At 34.9% G+C, this 19,307-nt stretch overlaps 1 protein-coding gene across 1 annotated transcript; it reads right to left on the bottom strand.

The window, feature by feature from the left end:
• Positions 1–13,778: 13,778 nt before the first annotated feature.
• On the bottom strand, positions 13,779–19,033 carry LOC128215906 (uncharacterized). The gene is made up of 8 exons (XM_052926329.1): positions 18,923–19,033; positions 17,378–17,995; positions 16,953–17,071; positions 16,227–16,412; positions 15,698–15,766; positions 15,366–15,431; positions 14,650–14,881; positions 13,779–14,378 (listed from the first exon to the last, which is right to left on the bottom strand). Exons 1-8 carry the CDS (start codon positions 18,984–18,986, stop codon positions 14,260–14,262), a joined length of 1,473 nt encoding a protein of 490 aa, XP_052782289.1. The 5' UTR covers positions 18,987–19,033; the 3' UTR covers positions 13,779–14,259.
• Positions 19,034–19,307: the final 274 nt, after the last annotated feature.

Genomic DNA, 19,307 nt, shown 5'->3' with positions numbered 1-19,307 from the left:
TTTTCATAATAAAAATATAAACTGTCATTCTGTGAGAGTGCAACTTTAAATGGTTACACGTGATTATAAAGCTATCTAATAATCCAGCATCAAATTAAAGACATTTATAGACAAGACCGTTGGGAGTCATTCTTTTATAGGAGGTGTCAATATTTTACAAAGAAGGAGTAACTTTTTCAAAAGAATTAAAACCAGGGGACTGATTCTATGAGTGTCAAAATACTTCCGTACACCACGGACCTATAAACAGTAAATAAGGTTCATAGGTCCGTTCTCGCACCGGCCGTTTTGACATATTCATGTCAAGCAGACGCTTTCATTGATCAAGGTTCATGGCGGGAATTAATTATAAAAAATGGCCACTTCATTGTTTTTGACGAGATTGCTTAAATATGGTATGTCTTTTGGGGTATTAATTTAATCAAATTTAACTTTTAAAAAGTGATTAACTATTGAGCATTCAAGGTAACTCTGTATTGCGGTAGATGGGTATTGTTATTTGTTTAAAAATATTTTGTAACTGCACTCGTGACCTTCCCTAGAAAATGTTTCATTCTTTTGTGGGGGTTGGTGTGGGAGGGCGTTTACTCCCTTCTGCATGTCGATTTTAAGCCCCCCACACACTTATGGGAAGAGGGCATATATTTGGCATCCTTTGCCCTTGACATTTGCTTGTCCACCCCGCCTAACAGGGGCTGCAGTGGCATGATGACAAAGGCTTATTAAAGTCATAATAAATCAGTTCAACTAGCCAAAATTATATTTTACATACACTGAAACTTGTATATCATCAATATAATACATTGCCTTAAACATAACAGACATTGTTCTGTCAAGGGTTGAGTGTTCAGGTGGTTCCCGTCCTTCGGCCGCTTTCGCTAATTGATTTTGACAGAACAACGTCTGGCCAGCGCTTGTGATAATTCCCATTTTGAAACATTTTCGTCATAGACTGTTTCTCTCGACAAGGATACCGGTGTTAACGTGTACATAACGGGCCACTGCATCAATGAGCCAGGTTTTTTGTTTGTAGCTTACGAAGAAGTTATAATTTTCAACGAGAATTGGTCTTTGTTTACGTTTTCGCTGGTCGAATATTCTTCACTTGTTTCATATTACATGCAGTATTGGGTACTTTTGAATTTTGTCAGATCTCATTTTATGTTTAAGGCAATGTATTATAATGATGATATACATGTTCCAAGTATGTGTAAAATATAATTTTGGCTAGTTGAACTGATTTATTATGACTTTAATGAGCCTTTGTCATCAAGCCACTGACAGGGGCAGGGTGCATTGTTTTGACACACCTCTTTGACCACGCTCCACACCCCCATTTTTATTTAATAATATCCCAGGCTTATTAATAATGATGGGGTTACTGTTACCATGGACCTATAAACCATGGATTGGCAACTCTCATCTGTGTTAATGTGATAATCTCAAACTCACGCGTGCAGCGGGATTTCATTCTGAGATCTTACCGTGTGGTCATTATCGTGACGTCCGACATCTGCCGAATATATAAATGTAGGAAAACATTAATTAAAATTGACTCAAATGCGCGGTACTTTCATTTGAGTTGATAATAGTCCAATTGAACCTAATTAAAATCACAGTTACTAATTATAATTAAATATATAATGAACAAGGCATTATTAGCAGAGTTGGCGGAAATAACCGAAGATCGCCGTTAATCACCGATCAGAGATTCGGCGGAATTTTCCGATATTTGCCAAGCGCACGCTAAGGATTGTGGGTAAATTATTATTTCTTATCGTTTCACCGATATGGGGCAGTTGCCAATCCATGGTTTATAGGTCCGTGCTGTTACTAGTGATAACTTACATAAAAAAAAGTTTTTTTATTTTATTATCTTTGTAAAGGGTGATGACTTGCCCCAGTATTTCCCCATATTTGCTGAGATGACCCTGCTCAAGAGGCCATAACTTTGTCAAATCACAATCAAACTCTACACTCTACATATCTGTTTGCAAAGCAATCTGGGTAATATTTTATGCCCTACAAAAATTGGTGACCATATAGATTGGCCCTAATAATTGTTCAACTGTCTGTAGTTTTACAAGTTTGTATTGCTTAAAACTCTATTTCGTAGCTATTTTAACTGGAGTCATTAGAAACCTTGATGGAATGTCATTAAGGTGATGAAATTTTGCACCTGGGATTTTCTTTTCCGTTGCACACGTGTAGTAAAACCTGAGTTATCGACGGATTTGTGTCAATCAAAATCTCATAACTATTTCACCTTGAGTCATGCAACTTGGGGGAATGTTGTTCATGTGATGAAGTTGTGCACCTGAGGTTTTGTTTGCCACTGCACATAGTATATCCAAAGTTATGGCCCATGAATAAGCGAAAAATGGCATTTCAAAACTCCAAAACCATTTAACCTAGGCAGTGTATTAGAAAACATTGCTGGTTGATTTTCAAAATAATCGTTGTGTATAATCTTCAAAGGACGGAGGACAGAATCGTCTGACGTTTCAACGACACTTTTATAGATGTCTAGTCAAGATAATGCACCAGTCAACTGTAACCATAGCCCCCCAAGGTCTGAGGGTATACTGGTGATAGTGGGGGAAATGGGCCATGTTTTTACATAACAGGTGGCCCTGCAGTGCTGACTGAATCCGGTGGTTTTGATATGCAGGGCTTGGATTTTACCTGGGATTGGCTGGACCCAAAGTCAAAGTCCCCACTATTCCCCAGACTTGGAGGGGCTGTGGTTTCAAATGACTGGTGCATAATGAACATGTGTTAAAATATGGAAGCTAAATAAACTGTTTTGGTTTTTAAAGTCCTAGTTTAAGGAATGTTTGGCATGATTATCCCCTGCTGTTCATTTAATGGAACATTTCAGATGGGACATAAATACATTATTTCTACTCGCACACTGAAGCATAATAATTGTTATCGTTCAGATATTGTTCGTTTTCTAACTGATAGAGATCTCTGTTTGATCAGGTGTATTTCAATGAATGAATTAGTTTGTAGTCATATAATTACTGATATAGATTGATATAATATACTGTGAAATCAATAATGATCATGGGACATTAATGTTCGTGGTTTTTGTGGGTTGGGTGATCCACGAATTCAAGATCCTACGAAATATAGACCCATTAGGCCTAAAAAAAATATGTCTGTTTCAGGTTACCCGACCCTACCTATAAAAATGCGCCGACCCTAACTATTTTTTTTTCCGTTTCTGAGCAAAAAATTATTCGTTAGCAAATAGAGAGTTAAGAAGGGCGGATAAATGCAAATTGGACGATCAGAATGATTGTTTATATGATAAAACAAAGTCAGGCAATGACAGTAATGTAGGAAAGACTGCCATGTGCAAGGAAACACTCTGAACTTACGACAGATTTTGAAAAATAAATAAAAAAATCCCTACCTACCCTACCTAAAGATTTTGGGAAGGTTACCCTAAACAAACAATTATTTTTTTTGGGCCTCATTAACGTTTTCAATTGCCATTTCATGTATATACTCCATTATAGTCTTTACAGAGATCACAGTATACTGTGGCATTCAGTGTAAATACCAACCTCACAATATAAAGTCGAGGGTCTATTTTTGGTCCAAAAAGTCAGAATTTTGGATGAACCATAAGTTGGGGCAGGGTGGTTTTAAGATCTGTTTTTGGTCGACTTATGACTGAGTGAATACAGTACACTGCTGTGGTTGAAATTAATACAAACCCACAAGCCCTGCACTGGGAGAATGTCTGCCAGGCTAAATGCGCAAATTCTGAATTTTATATAGTAGGGCCTGTTAAAAAATGTGTTGTATAGCAAAAGTATACGAATTCGGGCTTGTTAATCAAAAAGTCTAATTTCGATGAGTGACCCTGTCTTAGGTCAAGAAACATTGGGGAAATGAACTTGTTCAGTCACAATGAAGTTGTGCACCAGGGAATGTCCTGCTGCATATATAGTTCAGGGCTGTTACAACTTATATTTCATTCTGAGCTCCTCGGCCATTTTTATCAAAAACAACCTCGGATGTATTTGGACGGTTTAGTCATACTCAAAAAGCGGTACGTAAATGTCCGCTTTGCCTTTAATACACTTTACTGGCAATCAAATTAAACTTAAATCAATAAATACAACTCTAAAGCACTACATTTAAATGATCAAAATTTTATGAAATACTTCAACTGATGTACCGGCATACATCCGAGATTTTGATAAAAATGGCTGAGGAGTTCGGAATGCTTATATTTATCTGTTTCCAGATGCCATCTAGGAGATAATAATCACTCCTGTGATAGCTCTAGTGGGTTCTGATATAACCTTAAAATCATAATAAAAGGTGAAGACTGGAAGATATTTACCATCATATATAATATCTGTTTTGATAATGTGGTTATATATGACTCTTTTTCAGACACAGCAGCTTTTGTGTTTGCCTGTTTGTTTGGACTGATGGTTAGGGGATCCTTAGGTAAGAATGTTCATTCTTTTTGACAATACTTCTGACAGCAATTTTAATATGCTCCCCAAAGGGAGAGCATATAGTTGCCACTTTGTCCATCGGTCTGTCCGTCCTTCCGGCTCAACTCTCGTGTCCTGGCTGTAACTTTCTCTTGTAATTGGACAGATTTTAAAATAACTTGCCACATGTGTTCAACATACCAAGACGACGAGTTGCGTGCAAGACCTGTGTCCTTACCTTACCACTAAGGTTAAGGATCACCTACTGCCAAAAATTGAAGACCCGTAAATACAACAGGGTGTGCTGCAAAATTTTGCAAAAAAACAAATAATTTATTGTTTTAAAATAAACTAAAAATCAATCTATAGTCTTTTTTAAGCCTTTCCTCATTAGGCGTTTATTTCTATGTGGGAAATGGCTCTAAAGCACCGCTTACAAATCGCCACATTGCGATAGATTAATGACCTAATTAGCATCGCAAAAATGTGGGGCAGAATTCTCGGCCATACTAAAATTCGCCAAACGGAACCGGTCTGTTATTTTGTTTCGACTTTATTTAAAATAATGTCATTATTCATTGATTATTCATAAATAAAGGGCTGACAATTATCTTAAATATCCGATAATGCAGGGCTCGAATTAAAGCTCCCGCATATTTGCTACATGCCAGTTAGTTTTGCTGAAAGCTACCTCATAAAAAAATGCTTGCTGAAACTTGCGAGTCCCTAATTTGAAACAAAATACTAGAGGACGAACGCTAATGAGTACACAACGAATATTATGTCGCATAGACCCATGTGACACTGATCCCGAGTGCCGATTTTGATGACGTAGTACACATTTGCAGTACACAAAATTCCAACACAGTGATCTCCCTTGACAAGCAGACAAGTACAGCAATGGAAAATTCACTGTTGTTTTTTCCCTGAATGTGTCTTCTGCAGATATAAATAAACTATTAAATGTCAGAAAATAGTCTGTTGTTCTATTGATTAAAAGAATGTCATGTGTTCTTAGGCCAAATAAAAAAATAGGTCCGTTTCAGGTTACCCGACCTACCCTATTTTTTTCTGCAGACCCTAACCTATTTTTCCCTGAACAAAAATGTGATTTGGGTACGAAAAGCATTTGTTACGAAATGTATACGAAAAATTGACAATATATTAGAGTTGGATTTCTGATTGTATTTACCGTTATTCACCTTAGAGTTCGGACACCTTAAAATAATTATTTTTTTCGCTGTCCGAATTCATAGAAAATAACCATTTTAACATTTAATCTACTTGTATGTTAAACCTGCCTTTTTTTCTTTATGTTTGCATTTTACCACTTATTAATTTATCCGTTGTTATCAATGGTTATAACGCCTGTAAGTGTAACTCCTTCATCAAGTTAATTAAATTCCCATTCAACACCATTTTATACATGCATTGAAATGAATAAACACCTCCTCCATTAAATATATCACGCTTCCTTTTCAACGGCAATTAATCGTTTAGGATGGGTAGTAACTAACTAACTTATCACAGTGATGTATATGGTTAGGTAATCTAGCCAGGCATTGTAACGATAAAGATCAATCATTTTTGTCTGTGAGACTTAGTAACTGTAAAAGTTCAGTCGATGTCCTTTGGGTGTCCGAAAATTAGGTACGCAAAATAAATTATTTTTGAAAATAATAATGAGTGTCCGAATTTTTAGAGTGTCCAAACTCTAAGGTGATTTACAGGTAGTTTGTGGTTGTGTGGCAGGTATATTTCAATACTTGAACTATATTTTCTTGTCAGATACAAATGTGTCAGATACTGACTTTCGGATTGATATGTCAGACTTAAGTGTGCAATTTTGGCAATAAAACCTGCATGTTACTTGTTCTTCAAACCTGAACCCCCAGGTCCTGACTTGACAGCATTGAGGTTTCATTGGCTGATGGCTTATATGGTAAATTTGCTGTCCCACTCTCCATGTAATTATGTAACAGGAAGGTTAGCATACTACAGAGGGTAGTTGAAAGCCAAAGGGTGCATAAAGAAAAGTAAAACCGTTCCTGGGAAGTCTTTAATAATAGCAGAGTGGTGTACCATAACTTAGTTGAAATCCAACCATCATTGTCAAAGTATTTAACCAGACAAATAAAGAATGTTTCCTTTGAAGCATGGAACATGTTTAACTAGAACTCCGCGAGTCGGATGTGTCGCCTGACGAATTATTTACTGTCGACATTATAGCTGTTAGATTGGCATTTTATTCATTTATAGACAATGATGTTGCCATTTAACTTTCAATTGTAGGTGGCATTTGAACCCTCAATCAGATATACCTACGGAATAATTTTCAGGTTGAAACCTCCTATAGTTTACGAGATATGCCACGGACAAAACCTAAGCAAGAAAATTAACAAAGGGCAATAACTCTAAAAATATGGCAGCAAGAGTAACGGTTCTTGTGCACTGCACTTGCCCTCAATGAGATCTATCTAGCTATGAAGTTTCAAGTTGATACCTCTTATATTCTTCAAGATTTGCCCCGGACAAAACTTTAAGCATGAAAATTAACAAAGGGCAATAACTTTAAAACTAAGAAAGCAAGAGTTACTATTATTGTGCACTGCACTTGCCCTCAATGAGATATATCTAGCTATGAAGTTTCAAGTTGATACCTCTTATATTCTTCAAGATATGCCCCGGACAAAACTTTAAGCATGAAAATTAACAAAGGGCAATAATTTTAAAACTAAGAAAGCAAGAGTTACTGTTATTGTGCACTGCACTTGCCCTCCATGAGATCTATCTACATATGAAGTTTCAAGTTGATAACTCTTATATTCTACAAGATATGCCCCGGACAAAACTTTAAGCATGAAAAATAACAAAGGGCAATAACTTTAAAAATATGGAAGCAAGAGTAACAGTTCTTGTGCACTGCACTTGCCCTCAATTAGATCTATCTACATATGAAGTTTCAAGTTGATAACACTAATAGTTTAGGAGATATGCCCCGGACAAAACTTTAAGCATGAAAAATAACAAAGGGCAATAACTTTAAAAATATGGAAGCAAGAGTAACAGTTCTTAAGCACTGCACTTGCCCTCAATTAGATCTATCTACATATGAAGTTTCAAGTTGATACCACTAATAGTTTAGGAGATATACCCCGGACAAGCGAAAATGGGACGCGGACGCCGACGCCGCCGACAAAAGTAACGCCTATATGTCGTCTTTTCAGGCGACACAAAAACTGCTGATAAACCTGAAAATTGATGACTTTTATTTTTGTTACAGTCTGAGTCAACAGTAACTTAAATCAATATATAAAAAAAAGAAAAAAATATTCCGACCTACCTACCCTATTTTTTTTGGCAGCGTTACCTGAAACGCACCTATTTTTTATTTGGCCTTATAAAAAAGTAATGTTTGATACTTGTTCATAAACAGGCCTTCTAAAAGTTTGGAACCTAAATCGGTCCGGACCCGGCGACATACCCCCCCCCCCCCCCCCCAAAAAAAAAAAATCTCCCCCGTCCAAAAAAAGACCTGTTCAAAAGTCTGACTAAATAGAAATGAATGTCACACATTTTCGCAATGTGTATTCGGTCAATATTTTTTCGCAATGTGGCAAATCGTAGGAGGGCTGACTAGAACCCGAAGTAGATAGTAATTGATACAAACTTAATTTCAAATGAGATTCTCATCGAGTTCTGTGGCGTTTCTAACAAGAAACGCTAAGATCGTAATTAACTGTGGCCAGCGGGAAGCGGTCAGACGACAAAAAGTGAAACAGTATAATGATTTATTTGCTCAATGCTACTACAGTGGGTCAACATTCAACTGATAATCTTGAATAATCATATATATCTAGATTTATAATCGGGGCTATAAGTTTGATATCGATAACAAATTTCTCATTACAGTGTATTAAAATGACGTAAGCGGCGCACTCAGCTTTTAGACTCTGTAGTTAATCAAGCGTGTCGCTGTTGATATCCTATAGACTAGGTTAATTAATTCGGAACTTTAATTAATGCTTAAATTGCGGATTAACACTGACAATCAGGGTTCGAATTTAACTTGGAGGAGCACTCGCAAAAGTTTTTTATTATTTTTTTATTCCCTTATAAAATTGTCTAATTAAAGTAGAAATTTACACATCGATCGAAGAAGTTTATTCACTTTGACAGTTAGGCGGAAATATTTTTTAAAGGTTGATGGGGTTTAACATATAGTGCTCAAAAGCACTAAAATTAGCAAATGATTGAGCTAGGTGATTACTTCATTTGTATTCACTTTGTATTATGCACGCCTTGCAGCATCCCGGAAAGATTCGAGATAAAACTCGGCCTTTTCCATATTTGTTCTATTTTTGAAAACTTACTAGAGCGTGACTCTGTACTGTCTTATTTATACTGGTAGTGTAAACATGCCACTTATATGCTGTTTACACTCGACTACGTAGCGGAGTTAAGTTCATGTTTATTCTACATTCCTTTAAACATTTTGTGGTCTAGAAAAAGTCACTCGCAATTTGCAAATGTCCCTGCTGACAGTTGTATTTATCTTTAAAACCGGATAGCTGCAAGCACATAATTAACACATTGTGCTTAATTGTGTCTTCTGCGACCTACCACTGCACGTGATTGGACCAATTGCAAGCACCTGCTTATTAACAGATATTGCGTGTTCAGCGTAGCGGAAAAAGTAGCTGGACGCATTGGTCTGATGGTAACTAGGTCACTTTTATTGGGGGGTAATTTTGAATGTGTGAATGACCCAAGAATGTTTGTGGATTACAATTTCTACAATTTTTACTGACTTAGTCGTTTTGGACATAAATTATAAAAAAAGAAAATTTCGGACCTTTTCGACAGTTTTTGAAACTGAAATTGGTCTGGCTTGGTCAATATCCGTCCAGACCGGCAAGTTGCCGGGTTTAAGAAGCCCTGTTCATAAATATTTAACTAGAACTCACTTGTACTGACTTTTGTTACTTTATTATATGACATAGAATGCTACATTAACCTAATTTAATAGTTCGGGAAAAAAGTAAGCAGCTTTTTGAAAATGCAAGTAAAAAATTTGAGTGTTACAATTTGACGTTGTTTTTAAAGGGGTCTGGCTTCTCTGTATGTACGGTACTTTATTAACCAAACACTGCAGAGAACGCAGCCCCAGAATACATTCAATTACCTCGCACCAGGCAGTGCATGTCTGCTATATACAAGAGATTGTTTATTTATCGATAAAGCATAGTTTTGTAGTTATTTTTCATTTAAAATATATATGATATTAGCACAGTGGCAAAGTGTTTTTATCTGGTGACCCGGCGGGTTCGCTAGGAAATTGGCTGTGGTGTGGTAATCCTAGTGATGAAATGATAATCAAGTACAATCGATTAATCGTCGATGACAATGCTATGTCGGCGACAATCGATAGTGGTTGTCCAAAATCGATGTCGCTAATGATACTTCCGGTAACTACCGTCAATGACTGGGTATAAGACGATAGAGGGTAATAGACGCAGGGAAAAAAATCTGTGAAAAGTCCAAGAAAAAAACTTTTAATCTATGTTTTTGGTTAAAAGACGCATAGAAAAGATGTTAAATCGTCTAGCATTTTCGGCGACCATGTTTGTTGACAGTGATAAAAAAATTTTTTTTTGTGAAAATGGCGACGGTTATCTTTAAAACCATACAATGATAAACTGTCGAGAATGGAAAGTTAAGTTATGCAAAAACCTTATATTGTACGGGTTTGTTCTCAAAATGTCAACACCTACAGAAAAGAATAAAGAATGTGACAAAGTGCGAAAAACAAGACCATTAACATACAGATTAAAGGCAGTCGAGTTCTTCACACCTTCTCGTACAACTGACAAAAAATATTTTGACAGTGCCCAACTTTGCTTTTTTATATGCAAGTTTAATTATTGTTCAATTCAATTTATTATTCAAAATAATATTGAATAACTTTAATCAAAAAATATTTTTGTTTAAGTTATAAACGTCTTACGATATACCATATCCCGATCTTCAACTGCCGTTTTAACTCGTATATACTCGATCAATATGACGCGAGTAACATCCCTTTCTACATAAATCGACACAAACTCTCGGCTTGAAATCGACCTCAGAAAAAAAGTTAAAAAAATTGCTGGGTATTATATGCAGGCATTTTATTTGCATCGAAATCTGAGGGAAAAAAGGGCGTCTAATACCCAGTCATTTACAGTACGTATTTTTTGTTGTGGTTTATGTCAAGTAAATTTCAATTTTTGTTTCCGGTAAATTCTCGTTGAAGTCATTTTAACATGGAAGGTCACTCTCTTACACAAATGCGGTGCATGTAAACATTTTTGCGTACAAACTCTCCCAAAATTACAAATTGTTCTTAATCGTTTATATATTTCATAAAAACTTCTTCAATAACCTGTCTCTATGGTGTAGTGGGTCCGGTCTTACCGGTGATCCCGGCTCGATGCATTCTGTTTTTAAAACGTTTTTAATATCGTTTGTAATTCATTAATTTACTTTTTTGGGAAGTTTTATGAAAATAAAATTTTCTAATGAAATGTTCAATTTAACAGTTTATTGAATGTTAAGCTGGTTCACAAATATTGAATATGCTTTTACATGGATAATACGCTAAGGTAACTTACTTGATGCAGCGTGCATCATTTTGCAATTAATGTGCAATTATTAGTATTTGATTTTTATGCCCCCACAAAGTGGCGGCATATAGGGTTGCCCTTGTCAGTACGTACGTCTGTCTGTCTGTATGTACGTACGTCCCGAAGATTGTTTCCGATCTAATTCTTGAAAACCGTTTGTCCAATCCTCACCAAACTTTAAACACATGTTTGTGACCATAATATCTTGATCAAGTTCGATAGTCATGGAAATCGCTTTAGTCATTTAGGAGTTACGGCCCTTTTTTGCCAAAAATACTTCAAAAATATATGTTTCCAATCTAATTCTTGAAAACTGTTTGTCCAATCCTCACCAAACTTTAAACACATGTTTGTGACCATAATATCTTGATCAAGTTCGATAGTCATGGAAATCGCTTTAGTCATTTAGGAGTTACGGCCCTTTTTTGCCAAAAATACTTCAAAAATATATGTTTCCAATCTAATTCTTGAAAAGTATGTGTCCAATGTGGATCCAACAAGTTTTTTTCCTGCCTGAATGGCGCCATATAACCTATACAGTCTTGCGATGCCGTAAAACCCAACTCAACTCAACTTATCCTATATGTGCAGATTATCCTGAATAATCATTATGGCTTATTTTCTGTGACAAAAAATCGAAGTGGGGGCATCCGTGTCCTATGGACACATTTCTAGTTTGTTATGTTTTTTCATTGAGTTATAAAAGACAAAAAAAGGTTATGGAAATTAACTTACTGTTGCAAATAGCATGACTATAGCATGACACGTACTGATCTCAGGTTTAACCATTTAAATGATCATGATGATAATATGTATAAAGAAATGTATTGCTTAGGCCACAACAAATTGATCATTTGTTCGTCGGATTTGCCGCACCTAAAATTCGAAAAACGAAAAAAAAAAAAAAAAACTTTTTTTTTTGCGTCCGCACACATTATTTGGCCACGCATATTATTATTTTTTTTACTTCTAAATTTCCTCTATTTTCTGAAGTTTTTTTTACTTAAAATTTAAACCTGCAATGTCGACTTCGCACTTTTTTGGAGGTATTTCCATGCTTTCATTCCCCTCGAGCAAACTTTCCTCGTGTCAGGACAAAATCAGGTCCGGGTAACCGCAAAACAGCCGATATTTGTTGACAGTGTTTTTCGTCGGGAATATTTTGCAGGACGCACCGTTGTTATTTATTTCCGGTATTAATTTGCAGGATACTTTCAGTTTTCGTAAATGTAAAATACACATTTTTAATTGAAAATCAGTGTCATAGTCAATGGATTATAGTCTTCAGTAAACAACAACAGTTTCACAGCGTCGAAGGCAATAATTATTTATGTGTGTTTTAAGTAATTCATTGTTTTGTACTCAAAATTTAGTGTTAAATAATAACTAAATCAGATTTTGAGTGCAAAACTTATATTAAAATACACGGACACTCGACATACAACAAATGAACATGTTTCCGTGAGTTATTTTTTAAATTCTAAAATGCATTTCTCAGTTCTTAATTATCAATGTCAAAGTCACTACAACCTTATCATTTGCTTCAAGAGGTTCAAATATAGACCTGACCCAATTTTTGAAAATGCTCAAATGATGAATTACTCTTACTAGTCTAAATAAAATTATTTTGTGATAGTATTAAGTTACGGGATGAATACAATAGTTTTCTTTTTGGTCTTCGAATAATTGCACGTTACTATGAGGAATGTTGTCTTTACAATATATCCATGCTTAAATTGAAGTTAATAGTAAAGCACTGGATCTTATTGCCATTTTTTTATATATTGAGACAGATTTTCATGTGATACAATCAAAACCTTTTAATTTATATTTAAACTAAGAACCTATGTTTGCAATTAAAAAGCATTTCTTGACATATTGCATGATATATTTGGTAAGAAATAAACTTTTTATATATTTTTTTAATTTTTCGCCTTGCGCTCGCCTCTGAATTGCCTGAAATTAAAAAAAAAGTATTTTAATTTTTTTTCGCTCGCTCGCTCCTACTTTTTTTGGGCAAAATTCGTAGAACAAATGATCAATTTGTTGTGGCCTTACTGATATTATGAACTTTCGATTATTGTCCGATAGTAAATCGAAATGCTTGGTCCGATTCGATTCGATTATCGATAGCAAAGGAGTCCGATTTTCAAACACTAGGTAATCCTGTCAGAAAATTGGGTGTCTCAGGTTACTGATAGTGTCCCGCCCTGAACATGGTAAATGTTTAATCCAACCTGTACGAAAATTCCAACTGTAAAAGACCCGTAACAGACCTGTAAAAGACCTGTAATTTTTCATGATTTTACAGCTGTAATTTTAAGAATACAGCTGGAATTCACTTCAATCATAGTTCATTTACAGGTGTAAAAGACCTGTAATACAGGCGTAAATGACCTGTAAAATGGCGCGAAATATTTAAATTAGGCGTAATTTTCATCAATATTTTACAGGTGTAATTTCAGATTTTACAGGTGTAGAAATTACAGGCGTCCTTTTTAGATTTACAGGTGTAGAATTTACAGGCGTAATTTCAGATTTACAGGTGTAAAAATTACAGGCGTAATTTCTGATTTACAGGTGTAAAAATTACAGACCAAATTTCAGATTTACAGGTGTAGAATTTACAGTCAAACAATAATGCAATTAAACCATTTATTTTTGTTCATAATTAAAAAAAAACATTACAGTTTGAATGGATTTTGATTTATAGTAATTTTTCATAGAATTACAAGACTTAAAAAGGTTATGGACACCACACAATAAAATTCAACATTCTTAATATATATGCATGAATATAAATTTTAAAAGAAGTTTACATAGCAAACCAAACAAATGATTGTGTCATGACCATTTTGAAATTCAACAACAATGCTAAATTAGTTTACACATTCAAACATCACTACAATTCATTATTAAAAAATTCTAAAATGAATACAAAACGGGCAAAACTCTTTCTGTCAACATAAGCAAAGGTCATTAATGGCATTTCTTATTGTCACTTTCATAATGCATAAATGTTACAAAAATATTGGTCCACTTATCAGTCAAATGTACTAAGAATTTGCTATAATATTCCAGAGTATTTTTTTTCTAACCAGATCCTAAGCACATGACTAATATTAATTGTTCTATTTTCTTGCTTTCATCTGCTTTCTTGCATAGCCAATTCTTTCGGTAATCGCCCCATTCATCTCCGCCTCTGTTGGTATACGTTTGGACTCGGCTTTGCACCATGTAACAACATAATCTGTATCAACAAGAATTCAGCATTACACAACTGTATAGAGAAATATGAATAATTGGCATCATCTTTAGAATTAATTATACAATAATAAAAGAACAATAACTAACATAGCACAATTATCGTTTATCATTGATACATGTATGTTTTAGGTCTAAATTCAGATATGATAATTAATTCAATCTGAGCGCATCTGTATGCTATACATAATATCTGTATACTAATCAAATATTGCTGGCTGTCCCTATTTTTATTGTTGGGGGAAGGATGTACCAACCTTTCAGTAATTTGACTTTTGCTTGATCCAGGGTAGGCCTAGATGGGTCTGATTTTGCTTGGCCTATGCCTAGACCTCTGCAAGTTGCCATTTCCTTGATAGAAAAAAGCCCACTACAGAGACGGTAAAGAAGGACTGATCCCTCCTTACCAGATTTTGTCTTCGCTGCAGAGCACGCCTTTCTTTTAAGATCTCTGTCTATCAGTATATCACTATGTTCCAGGAGTTTGACCTGCAATCACAAACAGCAACTGCTATCATTTCAACACAAAATAACAAGAACTAGTATCAGACATGATTGAAGAAATTTAAACATTTGTGCCAAGAGTAAACAAATATGTGAAATTCTTAAGAAAGGTTCTATATTGAATAGGATATACAAATGATTAAAAACCAAAATTACATGCCTAAAAACTTGGCTGGTCTATCCTGAGATATTACCAAGTTAGGTATATATAGCTTAAATATTTATATATAACAGTTTAGGGTAAGTCTTCATAGCACAGTGGAGACAACACAGGACTGCAATTTTGGCAACACCGGTTTGAACCCGGTCTCCCACTCAATTTATTTTTTTACAATTATGATATCAAAAAGTAAAACCTTTTATTAAATAATTGTCCTGAGATTCGTTACAGAAATTATCTTTTTGATGCTATTCTGGTGTAGAGTACCTTTAATGAATATCTAGTTCTTAAACAGATGTTGTTACTGACCATATCTGATGAATTAACAGTTTTTGGCTTCCTCGGGGATCTTCGTACAGATGGCATGGAAACATCCTTGAAAAGAAATTAAATAAATATATTAAACAAATATATTAACACAATAAAATGCAACCATAGAATGCTCATTAGATCCAGTTTGAAAATTTTAACATAACAAGCCTGGATTGTTGAAAAAAAAATCTGGTTTTAAAATTCTATTTATAACTTGTTTGAGATTAAACATTAATTACTAATTTAAGTGAAATGACAACAATGGACTTTATTGGCTATAAATGTTAATAGAAAAGAACATTCTTTCATGTTTTAAATAGGCAACTCACCGCATTTGATTGGTATCTTGCTGCGCTAGGATTGTGCTGACTTGATGATTGGCTTGTCTCTTGTGGTACCTTTCAACAATTAGAGATATGTGGCATTTTTCCAATTGTAACATTTAACATTAAACAATTTGTGATACACATTTTCAGTGTCTTGAATTAACTTATATTTATTCTGATAGTACTTAACTAGGTGCAAAAAATAAAATTGAACAGTCATTTACAAAAATCCAATTATTGACATGTAGGTAATAAAAATGATGGTAGCAGTACAATTAAAGCTGAAGTCTTTTTTGATTGACACACTTTAAAGTTTAAAACAGCACATAAAAGGCCTAAAGAACAATGCCAATAATTTGTCAACAGCTTTCCCACTCAGTGGTGGGGGGAAGACTTAGGTGTACTTGATTAGAAAGATTTCTCAATCAAATCATCAAAGTGATTCAGCTAGACTTGAAACTGAGCCCAGAACCAATTAAGCTAGCCTGAATCAATGTTTTGTAATCATTAGCTTTTAGGTGAGAGTACTTACTACAGTCGCCAGTAGTCCGGTTTTGTATGAAACTTTGGCAGGAGTGCTGGATTGGATTGGTGAAGACAAATTTAGACTGTCATTCAATCCGGGTTGTTCATACAGGCTAGTATGTGTAGGCGCGTCAGTGCGATCCATCAGATCCATTAAAAAACTTGCCTGGTTGAAACTTGTCTGGCTGTAAGACTGTAAGATTACAATAAAGTTGTTTAAATTGGGAGATCTTTATTAAAAATTCTCTATCATAGCTCTAAGTTATACCTGAGTTACAGGATATAAATAGACCGGTCACTCCATTTTTCTTAAGGCTGCACATGCACAGATTTTCAACAATTAGACATTTTACTTTATCTGAATAATGAATGAACTATTGCATTTGCATAAATTACTGAATTTATGTTGCAATCAAAAATGGAAACCCTATTTTTTTGTTCATTTTCAAAAATTCTACACGTAACTACTGGTTTAAGAAAAATGTGCTTTTCAGAGCTTATTCCTACTATTTTGAACAAGAGTTTATATTGCGACTAAATAAAATATCAATTGCATGAAGATGGGTTTCATATTCCAAATTTTGCACATGTATGTATATAATAATTAAATATGTTTTTTGTCAAATTGCTGATCTGTGTGTTTTCAGTTTAAAAGATTGTTGCAGCATAATACTAAAAAGTACTTATTTCCAATTTTATACATCATGGAGTTGCCCTTATTTGTTCAATTTACCTGAGAGCAAGAATTTCCACCGCTGTCATTTTTGAAATGAGTGACAAGACTTCTCAGGAAGGTGACAAATTCTGGTTGACATATTGCCTGCAGTGTCTGCAACACTTCAGGTGTTGGAGCTGAAAAGAAATCCACATGGAAGTTCTCAAATTATAATGATGTGAGATTTAAAAGCAGGAAATTTGTCTTGATAGTTTAAATAGCGCTGTCACTCCGGCCAGCCCTTTAAATGGGATTCTTTCATAAGACTTATGACTCCTAGGCGTGTACTTAAAAATTGTTATAATTCAGATTTTGACGTTTGACAATTTGATGTTTTGCTTTTGGTCAATAAGAAAACCCATTGAAACAACTTAATTACTAAAGCGAGCCAAGAACTTATTTCGATAAGAAATAAAAATATGGAGAAAGCAACATTTCAGTACCTGGAATATACTGCCTGTTGCTGTCAGATGCTGGCGGCATGTAATTCACTATGTCCATTGCTGACTGACAGGCAGTCCATGTCTTTTGAAGTGAAACTGGTGATGTTACTTGTTCACAAATTTGATTTGGCTGCATTGTGTCCTTTACAGGAGTAGTTGTAAGTACTGGTAATAACTGGTCGCACTGTGAGGTTGTCTCATTTTTATTTTTAGATAAAGGCATGCCAGCAGTGTTTTCAGTGTCACTCCCTAAATCAAACTGACGATGCATGTCTAGCATCAATCGTCCAGTCTGTAAAGCTGCAGTTTTAAGAGCTGTCGATGGAGATTTAGGTCCCATAATTTCAGATGTTTCTTGTTTCTTTTCCTTTGGCAATAGTTGTTTTGCCACTTCTTTTTTTTGCTTTTTTTTTGGACTAAGCTGGTCATCCTGAATTTCACTGGCCCTCAGCCTCTCTGTCTTGGACCTTTCTCTCTTAGATCCAGACTTGATGCCTCGTTTAACATTGAAGGAATACAGCTCTTCGGGAGCTCCCTGTATGCCATCAGACAGAGCTTTCCCTTTCAGAATTGCATTGTATGCTTGTGTAGCATATGACAGCAGACTGTTCTCATCTTCTGAAATGCAGTTGACATAACATTGTATGGATTGATTAAATTGATTCTGTTTCAGCCCCCGATACATATCCAATTAAGACCAAAAGTTAGAATGTTTAATAACTTACTTATGACAAGATACAATGAAACTGTCAATCTGTCATTTAAGAATTAACAGTAAAAACAAATTAATCGAATGGACTAATGAACGCTATGTTTTGGGCAACGTGACAAAAAATCATTTGAACATGCAAAGCATATCAACAAACTCAAAAGTGTCGTGTACTATCCGTGTTCATGTTTTCAGTTTCGAAAAACATTATATAAGAGGTCATGTTAAATATTTTTTCACAAACTGTATAGGCATACTGTTTCATTAAGATTTAACTTATCATTCTTTGCTAAAATAATATTTTGGTGTAACAATTTCGATTTAAATAGTTCATTACAAAATATTCACAATTCATTTATTTACTTATACCGCCATCTTGCTTGAAAAGGCTACAGGTTCAAATTACAATGATTCTGATTGGTACGCAGCTATACATAACGTCCAATCAAAATCGCTGTAATAGATGCATGATTCAGTAAACAAATTATTCGAACCGGTCTAAAATCGTTATCGTCAATGTGGCGCTGATTAATTTGATTCATTTTGTGGTAAAAAAAACGGCCAGTAAACTTTTGGATGCATTCGTAGATAGTCCAATATTACTGGATGCCAGCTTGATATCTGTATTTGGTGCCGAATACAAAGAAAAATCATTGTTCTATTACACCACTTCACTTGATCGACTCACACTAGCATTGCAACTTCCCGTTTTTATAATTATTTTGTTTATCAAATTGATGTTGTTCTTTTTTTTTACAAATTTTGAAAACAAATTTACTCATTTAGAAATATTAAAAGTATTGATAAAGTCAAACGCGTTTGTCAATGTTACTAACCTCCCGTCTTCACAATTGTCCCATGGAATAACTCCTTTGTTTTTCCCGGTCTTCTCCACGTCATTTCAACTGAGGCCCTCTCAACAAAGCCATCAATAATTTTAAGATCTTTGTCTTTCTCATTCACGACACTTAACGTAGAATCCTCTTTAAAATAGATGCAAGCGAACATTTTTAGACCTTTAGCTACAAGACACGATTGGTTCAAAATGTATGTGGTCCAACGGGCGATATTGATGCAACACATTCAATGTGTAATCAATTATACCCAGCATGTGCCTTCGCTGGCCAGAGTATAGCACTAAGGCACAAGCGGGGTATAATTAATTATACATTAAATGTGTTGGTCATCATAAAACTCCAACAAACCAAGGAATTATAAATT

This window comes from Mya arenaria, chromosome 1, assembly GCF_026914265.1.
Source record: "Mya arenaria isolate MELC-2E11 chromosome 1, ASM2691426v1".
Taxonomy (NCBI): Eukaryota; Metazoa; Mollusca; class Bivalvia; order Myida; family Myidae; genus Mya; species Mya arenaria.
This window is presented reverse-complemented; position numbering and strand designations above follow the sequence as displayed.